The sequence below is a fragment of the Sander lucioperca genome, chromosome 5 (genome assembly GCF_008315115.2).
Source record: "Sander lucioperca isolate FBNREF2018 chromosome 5, SLUC_FBN_1.2, whole genome shotgun sequence".
Classification (NCBI taxonomy): domain Eukaryota; kingdom Metazoa; phylum Chordata; class Actinopteri; order Perciformes; family Percidae; genus Sander; species Sander lucioperca.
Window position 1 is genome coordinate 29,405,126 of NC_050177.1, and position 11,442 is coordinate 29,416,567.

The following is an 11,442-nucleotide window of genomic DNA, read 5'->3' on the forward strand; positions in this document are numbered from 1 at the left end:
TAGTAGATAACTGTATTGTCCCCATGGAGCATTTGGGTTTGCGGCACTATCGCAAGGCACTTTATGACAAGACATCAGACATATGATACAAACAAATAGTCCATACATCAGACACCGACAGGCATGACATGAAGAATATACATCACACACTACAATACACTATACACCCTTGGGTATGATCAGGCCAGCTGGACGACTAGCTTATTTTGAATGATTTAAGGCTTTTATGGCTTGTGGTATGAAAGAGAATTTGGATCTGTTCTTGGTCAGAAGGGGTAGGCAGAAACGACGCATAGATGGCAGTAGTTTAAAATGAGATGCCAGGGGGTGTGGGTAGTCACATACAATGTTATTGGCCTTTCTCACCAGTCTTTGTAAATGTGTTCAATGCTCGGTAGTGTTATCCCAAGTAACTTGCTGGCAGTTAAAACTGTTTTTCTGATTGTCTTTTTCTGAGACTCAGTGGCATTTCTGAACCAGCAGATAATACAGCAAGTTAGAACACTTTCAATAAAAGCAGTATGAAACATTTGGAGCATTTTGTTATTGACATTTAAAATAAGCAGTTTCTTTAAAAAGTACATTCTTTGCTGTGTCTTAGTTTGCAAAAGATCAGTCCAAGAGTCCCATTTCAGCTTGTTGTCCAGTACAATGCCAAGGTATTTGTAGTTTGTAACAACCTGAATGGCCCCACCATTGATACAAGTGTCGGTGGATTGCTGTGACTTTCTAAAATCTATGGACATTTCTTTGGTCTTATTGGTATTTAAAATGAAGTGTGACTTATTGCACCATTCTAAAAAGGAGTCTAAAACTGGCCCATGATCTACCTCCCCATCCTGTAGCAGACTCACTAGAGCTGTGTCATCAGCATATTTAATAAAGTGCCTGTTTTGTAAAGTGCTAGTGCATGAATTTGTGTATAGAATAAATAGTAAAGGAGATAGAACACATCCTTGTGGAGAGCCTGTGGATGTTGTCATGGAATCAGACAGAGATGAGCCCACTCTGACCCGCTGGACTCTACTGGTAAGAAAGTTCATGATCCAATAATAATACCTGTATCAAGATAGAATTCACTGGCTAAAATGTCTGCAAGAATCTTAGGTTGCATGGTGTTAAAAGCAGATGAGAAGTCCACAAATAGAATATTGGCATGAGTCTTTGGTTTCTCAAGATGAGTGTGTAAAAGGTGCATTAATGTCAGAATTGCATCATCCACCCCACTGGAGGCTTGATAAGCGAATTGTAGGGGGTCCATAAGATGGTGGGTTTGGGATACAATGTACCTCTTTACCAGACGCTCCAGGCACTTCATGACCAGTGATGGCAGCGCTATTGGTCGGAAGTCATTGGACTCTGTGGGTCTTGGCAGTTTTGGCACGGGTACAATTGTAGATGATTTCCACAGGTTAGGGACTTTACAGAGGTTAAGAGAGGAGGTAAAAATGTCAGTGAACACAGGGGCTAACTGTTCTGCACAGATGTTTAGGACAGATGCAGAGGGTGGAGGGGGCAGCACGATGCCAGCCGCAGCATCGCTGCCGCTCTCAAAGCGACAAAAAAAGCTGTTTAGCTGGTTTGCCCTTTCCAGTCCCTCACCTCCAGGCAGGTTCAGGGAAGGTTTCCCTCTGCCCTTGTGTGGGACATTGGTCATGGTCTTGATCCCCTGCCATGCCTCACGGGAGTTGCCTGACACCATGGTTGCCTCAATCTTCTGTCTGTAACTGTACTTATCCAGCTGTATTTGTCTTTTAATCTGTCTCTGTATGTCCCTTTTGGCCGTGTCATCCTGATTCCAGTGTGCTTTTTTCTTTTCAATTATAAGATGCTTTAATTTATTGGAGATCCAGGGCTTGTCGTTTGGAAATATTTTAGTGGTTTTTATGGGTATGACTGTGTCTACACAAAAATGTATGTAGTCAGATATTGTTTCTACCTGTTCATTTATGTCAGGGCATTTAAAAATGTCCCAGTTTGTACAATCAAAACAACCCTGCAGGGCCATAATGCTGTCATTGTTCCATATTTAACTGAGCGTTCTTGGGGCTTCTCCCTCTGCAGGAGTCTCTGATATATAGGCCGGAGGTAAACCACATTGTGGTCAGATGCCCCTAGTGGTGGGAGCAATGATGACACATTTAACAAGCTGACATCACACAAGTTGACCTGTTTTTACATCAAAAATGACTCAAACTGATGAATGGATTAACTAAATAGTTGATTAAATGTATAAATGACAACTAATTGTATCATCTTTGCAGTTCTAGACTTTATATAAGTTTTAAAGTAAGAATGTAAGGAGGAAAGGACAGAAGAGGAAGAATGAATAAGGAGGGAAGGAAAAAGGGAAAGAAGGAAAGAGGTCGTAAGAAAGGAAGTATGTTAAGGAGGTAGGGAAAGAAGGTAAGGGAGAGAAGGAAGCAAGGAAGGATGAAAGGAAGACGGTAGTGTAGTAAATGCCAGTGTCAGCAGGAGAGTGAAAGTGTGGTTGACTCTGGTGTGAATATGGTTTAACATCTTCCCTCGTTCCCTCACTTTGATTTCCTTCCAGCTAGAATATAAAGTGCAGCTTCCAGCATGAAGCGTATCCCACAATCCACTGCAACATGAGGTCACACAGGTCGGACGCCGCCTGTGCTCTAGAGACCCGTCGACAAATGTGAGTAGATATTTAAATGTATTTTTATTTGCGAGCTGCAGTCAGGAGAAAGATGCTGTTATTGTTTTAATTTGGAGGTTTTTACGACTTCTTTGTATTGGTTGTGAGCGAGGGGCGTTTGATTTCCCCATCAGCTGATCCCTGCAGCTGCTGAAAGACAGACGGTATGCTGATGGTGAACCTGGAAAGGTTCTGAGGTGATGTTGGACACTGACCTGAAGACACCTGGGTACCACTGGCTCAACTTACATAGCTTTAAATTCTACAACACTGATTATTGATTCATCGCTTTAAGTCATTTCTTCATGAAAAAAAGAAAAGATTCTCTGATTGCAGCATCTTAAATGTGAATATTTTCTACAAGACATTTTAAGGACGTCATCTTGGGCTTTGGGAACCACTGAAGACACTAACAGAAGCCATACGCTCACATCTCTACCTCTCTCATCCAAAAGTGAGGGAGCGGTACCACGGCGTGTGGTGAATGTGGTGGTGTAGTGCCTCCCACTATGCAGGGCAGCTGCGGCTTTTCAGTGCTGAGTGTTTGTTTGTTTGTTTGTTTGTTTGGTCGTTCGCTGTTTTTGTAATATGCGGCTTAGCTACAATCGGGATATGCTTATGAACATTATGGGCACAATGCCTTCCAGCTTGATCCCTGAATTCCTGGTTTCTGCGGACGATATTATCAAGTCAGCGGTAAGAGTCAATCGACTCAGCCGAGCCAGAGGGAAGAGAGCTGGGGCTTTCTACAGGTGGAGGAAGCGGGTATATCGGGTTTCTCTCCCTGCTGTCTGCCTTTCTAATGTGCGCTCCCTCAGTAACAAAATTGACGAGCTTAATCTGCTGTTACGGACCAACAGTGATTTCAGGAGCAATGCGGCTTTTGTCTTCACCGAGACCTGGCTGAATGCGGACTGTCCGGATTCAGCTGTGGAATTACCTGGATTTAACATAATCAGAGCCGACCGCGACAAAAGACTGAGTGGGAAGTCATCAGGTGGCGGTCTGTGTTGTTACGTTAATTCAAACTGGTGCACTGACGTTTCAGTATTACACAAGCACTGCTGCCCTTTGTTGGAGTTCATTGCCATGGACTGCAAGCCCTTCTATGCTCCTAGAGAGTTTGCCTCTGTTATATTGGCATGTGTGTATATTCCACCTCGCAGTACGCCCTAACGGAGCTTATCATAAACATTGAGAATAAGCACCCTAACTCTGTGCTTCTCGTTATGGGTGACTTCAATGCTTGCCATCTGAAATACGATCTGTCCAAATATAAACAACTAATCAGCTGTCCGACTCGTGGAGGAAACGTACTGGATCATTTTTATTCTGTTCACAAAGCAGCATATCGTTCACTTCCCCATGCCCCCCTAGGGAACTCTGATCACTGTTTAATTCAGATGGTCCCCACCTACAAGCAGAAATTAATAATAATATAATAATAATAATGAAGCCATTAGGAAAGCAAAAGCTGCCTACAAAGTGAGGATGGAGGGACAATTTGGCACTAATGACTCCTCTTCAGCCTGGAGGTCATTGAAGAACTTGACAGGTTATAAAAAATAAAATACAACAAGCCACCCCATCTGCTAAACTGGCCAATGATTTTAATGTATTTTATACCAGATTTGAGAGATCTCCTTGCCCTTCCCCCTCCCCTTCCCCTTCCAGGTGGGATCTGGGTGTCATTCCCACACTGCCTCATAATCATGGAGTCCCATTCAGGGAGGGGGAGAACACTACCTCTCAAAACCAAACCCCCTTTGATATTGAGGAGAAGGACGTGCACCGACTATTTAGCCGGCAGAATGTAAGGAAAGCAGCTGGCCCCGATGGGATCTCGCCTGCCACCCCGAAGCACTGCGCCAGTCAGCTCGCTCCAGTTTTTACAGACATTTTTAATCAGTCGATTGTCTTATGCAAGGTTCCGGCTTGTTTTAAGTCATCAACCATTATTCCAGTACCGAAGAAGAACAGCGCTGTGGGCCTGAATGACTACAGACTGGTGGCCCTTACATCAGTGGTCATGAAATGTCTTGAGCGGTTGGTTTTGTTTCATCTTAAACCCATCACAGCTCCCCATCTTGATCCACTGCAGTTTGCTTACAGGGCAAACTGCTCAGTGGGTGATGCAGTTAACTTAGGCCTGCATTATGCTCTGGACCACCTAGACTCTCCTGGCTCCTATGTAAGGATGCTGTTTGTGGATTTCAGTGCCGCCTTTAACACCATCCTACCCGAGCGGCTACGGTGGAAGCTGTCACTGATGGGGGTGGAACCCTCTATCTGCCGCTGGATAATGGATTTCTTCAGCAATAGACAACAGCAGGTGCGGCTTGGCCAGCACATGTCTGATCCCCAGTACACCAACATTGGAGCACCTCAGGGGTGTGTGCTGTCACCATTTCTCTACTCACTGTACACCAATGATTGCACTTCCAACAGCAGTTCCATCAAGTTGATTAAATTTGCAGACGATACCACCTTGGTCGGCCTTATTAAGGACAATGACGAGTCTGCTTATAGACAGGAAGTGTCTCATTTGGTTGGATGGTGTGACAATAACAATCTGGAGCTTAACCAACAAAAGACAGTGGAAATGGTGAGAGACTACCGCAGATCCCCCTCCTCTCTCTCACCCCTAACCATCAAGAGCTCTGTTGTGAAGGAGGTGGAGTCATTTAAATTCTTAGGCACTATCATCACAAACAACCTGAAATGGGAGGAAAACAGTTCCTCTATTATTAAGAGGGCTCACAGTGGAATGTTTTTCCTAAGGCAGTTAACCAAACTGAACGTTTCCAGCTCTGTTCGGTCTAGGTTTTACAGAGCCACTGTGGAAAGCCTTCTGTCAACATCCATCTCTGTATGGTTTGCATCAGCATCGGCCCAGGCGAAGAACAGACTGCAGCGCATTGTGCGCACAGCAGAGAGGCTGACTGGACAAAGGCAGCTGTCAATCAGTGAACTGAATGAGGCTAGAGTCAGGAGGAGGGCAGCTAAAATTGCTGCTGATCAGTCCCATCCAGCAAGTGACATTTTTAGGCTGCTTCCCTTACTATTACTGGAATAATATAGTGTTTTACTGTAGTTCTCTGCAGCCTCTCAGTCAGATATGCTGTTAAAGCATTTTTTATTTTATACAAGTTTTGAGGTAAACAAAAATCAATGAAAAACCTCTTACCTACAGTAAATATACTGTGTATATATAAGCATAATGGAGCTGTTTCCAAATCAATATTTGAGAAATCAAATGTAGCTCTGCTGACAAAGTGAGACAGGACTGGAGGTGATCTGTTAGTGTGAGGACGAGAAATGACTTATGTGAAACTTTATTTCAGATGAGACATTACTGAAACTCACTTATTATTTATATTCGGAACACACAACTCATGAAAGAGTCTGAAGTCTCTAATGTTTATTCTGTACAGCAGTAAATGTACCAATACACACTGTCAAAGCCTACTGCGTTAGTACAAGTTAAAGTTCTACTTTGAAGATATTAGGCCTACTGAGTTAAAAGTACACACATATTATCAGATAAATGTATTTAGTAGGGCCGGGACTTTAACGCGTTAATTAAGATTAATTAATTACGGGACTTTAACGCATTAATTAATTACGCAAAAAATAAATAACATAATTTTAACCACACTTATTTTTGCACCGCGGAACGTTTTTCAATGAATGAGTTTCGACGGACCGATTATACTGGAGAACCAACTAGCGTTTTTGACTTCCGACAACAACAAACCACAGTGAACATGAACGAAGAAGCTGACGAGACCGCTCTGCTTGGCCCCGTGGATGGGAAATTTTGTTTTAAAAAACGAAAGGATAGAAGCGTCGACAAGAGCATGGTTGTGTGCAAGCTATGCAACAAGGAATTTGCGTATCACCGCAGCACATCGAGCCTCAAATATCACCTCAACGCAAAACACATAGGAGTTAGCGTGGACGTTAGCCCGACCGATTAAAATGCAATTAATTTCGATTAATTAATTACAAAGCCTCTAATTAATTAGATTAATTTTTTTAATCGAGTCCCGGCCCTAGTATTTAGTCTATCAAAGTAAAAGTACAGAAGTATTATCAGCTAAAGTCATCAGTTCCACTTCCCTTATGCCACTTCCCCTCTGCCCTAGATATCGGGTGTTTCTCAATTTCAAGAATGCAAAGAACAGACTTGTGTTCTTGGGGAGAACGTTCTTGCTGGTTGTTCTTGGAACAATGAACTCGCAAGTTCACAAGCACAGAAAACTCTGTTAAGAGTTTGAGACGATGCATTCTTCCTGTTATTGCTCTGCACCCCCAGCACAGAGGCTACCTGCAGGGCTCCAAAATAACAGCTAGAAATAAAAACCACAACAATATAACCACTTTATATTAAAACAATCTCCAGACAAGAAAACCTCATAATGCTACTACAACTATTGCAATATTATTGAAAAATAAAACGTATTGATTTTATTGTTTATGGTTTAGCTCAAACACCCCTTACTTATTCAAAAGGGTGGAACGCGATCCCTACTATTATTAGTGTATTAGTTTAAGTCAGTTAAATTAAAAAGGCCTATGCACTGGTGTGCCCTATGTGTTCCTATTAGTGTTATGTGGAATTATCATTTCTATATTATCGTAGTGCACTGTATATGCCCAGGGACAACAGATGGAAATTAGCAATTCAAATTATAAAGGTTGGTGTCTCCCCTTTAGTCTACATAACATGTCATAGCATGTTACCACTTTATGTACAACTGTTGATTTATCATACAGACTGAAACTCAACTTTTAATAAATCAGAAAACAAATACACCAAAAAATGGCATCATTTAAACAAGTTTCCCAAAGAGAAGTGGGTCTCTCCCCTGCCTCTACCTGCTGCACTGTGTGTGTGTGTGTGTGTGTGTGTGTGTCTGTGAAGCTGCATTGTGTGTGTGTGTGTGCGTGTGCGTGTGTGTGCTTGTGGAGTTTAACTCTGAAAAGGCAGTTAACCACAGGTTCCCGTTAATCTTATGATGGACATGTGTTGTGATATTTAAACAAACGATCAGTCAACGGCGAAATTAAAGCCTCTTATTTACGGGACCAGTCTAAAAGACCTCCGGCTTACAGCGGGGTGTCAGAGCGTGACTGTCCGAGCGACGAGCTAGCGGTCCCGGCAGGCGCAAGCTGGCTGTCGCCTCACTTCAGGGAACTCCGAAAACTCAGAAAACTTTGGAGCAAATTGTCAATTTGGCAAAGATTTACGCAAGACTGCCTATATTCGAAATCTAAATCGTTCATTTCTCGCCTAAAACGTTCTCAGAAGTGAATTTAGTGATGAATAAGATGGCGAAAATTGTTAAAATTGTCCCGTTTTTTGTCTGTCTATGTACCGGAAACCCGACCCTCACTGAATGCCGAAATGAATGTTGGGATACGGGTGCTGCGAAGTTCATACTAGTTACCAACCAATGCATCCTCTGTAAAATGGGCGTGTCAAGAACATTTCCGGGAATCTTAACTGTTCTTGGTGAAATGCGAACTTGTGTATTGGGACAGTACTTTGGCAACACAAGATGACGTTTCACAGGGACACAAGAACACAAGTCAATAGAAGGACACAGATTGAGAAACGCCCCATGTTTCTGTCAACCATCTTCATATGTTTAAACTTATCTGCCTGTGATGAAGAGTGTTAATGTTCAGCCTTTTCTCACTAATTGTAATGTTGCACTTTGGATGTGTGTGTGTGTGTGTGTGTGTGTGTGTGTGTGTGTGTGTGTGTGTGTGTGTATAGGTGTGTCCTCATCAGGTTTCTTGATAAGGGACATTAAAGTTCAAAGTCTCTCTCTGGTACTTCACTTCATCCTGTGTTGTGACGCAGATATTTCCTCCAGGTTAAACTTTTGGTAAGTCAAACTTTTTTTTGAGATTTCAGCTGATTTCTGTTCTGATAGTTTCATCAAACTGTAAAATGCGTTGAAGAGTTAAGTTTGGTTAGAGTTAGAGTCAGGGGTGTTAACTCTAACTCTAGGCGTTAGGGGTGTTAAGTTTAGGGTTAGGGGTGTGTTAGGGTTAACCCTTCCAGTTAGCTGTTAGCCACCGTGTTTAGGATCACCAGCTTTCCAACAACAGGAGGTAACCATGCTAACAATTATGGAGGTGATTCAAAATAAATATTTGAGAAATCAAATGTAGCTCTGCTGACAAAGTGAGACAGGACTGAAGGTTATCTGTTAGTGTGAGGACAATTAATGACTCATTTAATATTACTGACACTCACTTATTATTCATATTTGAAACACACAACTCATGAAAGAATCTGAAGTCTCTAATGTTTATTTCTGTACTGCAGTAAAAGTACCAATACACACTATCAAAGTACTGCGTTAGTATAAGTTCTGCTCTGAAGATGTTACAGGTTGGCTGAATGACCAACCTGCTGATTATTGTCTTGGTTAACCAATGAATTGATCGTTCTGTTAAAAGCCAGATTCCTTTAGCTAGTTTTGTGTTTCCCGGATATCTCAGTTTGTACATCAGGCCCCCATATATAGAGATTTACTCCTCGACGCAGAGGGCCGCTGGTTCGACTCTGACCTGCAGCCCTTTGCTGCATGTCATCCCCCCTCTCTCTCCCCTTTCATGTCTTCAGCTGGCAATAAGGAATCCTGATGCTATAACGCAACTTGTGCACTTATGATTAGCTCCTACTTATATAATGTTAGCTTTTATTAATATATATATATATATATATATATATATATATAAAATATAAATTTATATATTTCAGTACTTAACTTTTATCTAACATTTTTAGCTCATTATATATTATTATCTCATGTTATTTGATAGTATATGTGATTCTAGATAAACTTACATTTATTTTTATTATTATAATTAGACTTATTTATATTTATTGAATTGTTCCAGTACTATCAAACATGTATTTTATCACTTTTAGCCCACCCTTAGGCTGTCACAAGGTAATCTCGTTGTGCTACACAATGACAATAAAGTGTTTGAACTTTGAACTTCAGCTGTCCTGTCAAAATAAAGGACTAAAATACCCAAAAAAAAAAAATCTTTAAAAAAAAGAAAAGAAGAAAAGCTGCAGATGGTCACCTTTCAAGAAGCAGGAACTATCAGGTGAAAAATGTTCAGTAGAATCACAAAAGAATCAAAGAAGTTAATGAAGCAGAGTTTTATAAGTTTAAGAGGTCCTTGGAGTTCAACATCCTGCAGTAAAATCCTCCTTTATGAGATTACATAAAACTTTATTGATCCACAGAGAACAAACGTCATCCATTGCTGCAGCACAAATACTTAAATATGAAGTAAAGAAATGCAGAAAAGAGTCCAAAATAAACACATTAGAAGAATATTTTACCATCTACAATAATACACCAGACCTTAACATGTTAACATAATAATGGTTACTTACTTAGTTTGTATTCATATAGTTATATTATAGAAAGATAATATGGTATATAATGTAATAAAAAAGCTCAACATGATAGTATATGGCATTTTTATAGGCCTACAGTAACAGAGGTCATGTCTCCCAGCAGGTGAGGACTCTGCTATGAGTCAGTGTGAGGACAGAGAGGAGGGAGCCCCTCCCTCTAAAACCACTCTGTGTGGGGACCATGACAGCCAGACCAAAGCTCAGAGGTGAGATGATGATGGACTCTTCTCCATGTTAGAGCTCAGCACTCACATCACTCCTCCATCATGATTCACACTGAATATGAATATTCAACTACTAACTTTATTAGTCAGAAAAGAGCCAACGACTGATCATCTACTGAGATGAGACAGCATCAGATTATATTTTGGTGAATAGTTACTGATTCACTGTCTTTGTTTGTATCAGGATGAAGCAACAGAAACCTGGACCTGGACCCAGCCGTTTGTCCATGAAGAGTGACTGGTCTATGGATCGTCCTATTGACATTAAAGATGGACAAGCTGTTGATGAAAGGTAAGAATTTAAAAGTGAACTTTGTTATTATCTGACTCTCTCAGAGCTTCATAGGGATTCGGGTTCGGATTCATCTGAATATTGGGCTTTTTGACGGGGTTCTGTTTCTGCCGAACCATAGAATTTTTTTCCACCGAACCAAACCCTACGCTTTGCAATGCTGATTTGTCTTGTGGATGCAAGGACCATAAACAATACACAACATCGCCGCTGTTAAAAACATTTGGTATGAAACATCCTAAAGAATACGAGTTGTGCATGAAGGAATCTACAGAGTTAGCGAAAATTTGCCAAACAAAATTGTTACTCATCTGGCGATAGCGATGTGCTTTCCTACGATGTGAAAAGAGCGTGTAAATTCAGCATTAAGTTGTTACATTTAACTATTTTAATTAAGGAAACATGCTAAGTTAAAATACTATCTTTTCTGACAACAATGCTAATGCCAGTGTTTTCTCCTTTTGAAATTTCCGTTCCGTGACGGAATTTCTGTTTGTGTTTTGGCCTGTTTGTTGTTATCAACTGCCCAGTTTGTCAGCCAGGCCGGGTTGCCAGATATACCTGTAAAAACGTAAACCCAGTGCGCTACAGCTGTAAGGTTAGTACAGCCATAAAAGCAGCAAACAAACGAACAGTATCAACAGAGATTGATTTTACCCAACAAAAAAAACGGCATGTTTCTAATAGTTGCGTGACCAGAGACGTAATTAACATTAACATAACATTCAGAAACCATATCTCACTCAAAACAGTATGGATGTTTTTTTTTTCAAAGTTTGTATGTGTGTGCACGCACCAGAGACAAAAT

General features: G+C 41.1%; 2 protein-coding genes and 1 long non-coding RNA gene across 3 annotated transcripts in view; 2 read left to right on the top strand and 1 right to left on the bottom strand.

Annotated features, from left to right (window-relative positions):
* The window catches only part of LOC118495137, a 470,232-nt gene that overhangs the window by 324,742 nt on the left and 134,048 nt on the right, over nucleotides 1-11,442 (top strand). The gene's annotated exons all lie outside the window — the stretch shown is intronic.
* The window catches only part of LOC116034886 (NLR family CARD domain-containing protein 3-like), a 972,843-nt gene that overhangs the window by 319,499 nt on the left and 641,902 nt on the right, over nucleotides 1-11,442 (bottom strand). The window lies entirely within an intron of this gene.
* LOC116038069 (protein NLRC3-like) overlaps nucleotides 10,206-11,442 on the top strand; it is a 49,161-nt gene continuing 47,924 nt past the window's right edge. Inside the window, exons 1-2 of the mRNA XM_036001612.1 lie at nucleotides 10,206-10,324; nucleotides 10,527-10,634. Coding sequence (XP_035857505.1) covers nucleotides 10,236-10,324; nucleotides 10,527-10,634 — 197 coding nt within the window. The 5' untranslated portion in view covers nucleotides 10,206-10,235. The remainder of the gene's footprint in view (nucleotides 10,325-10,526; nucleotides 10,635-11,442) is intronic.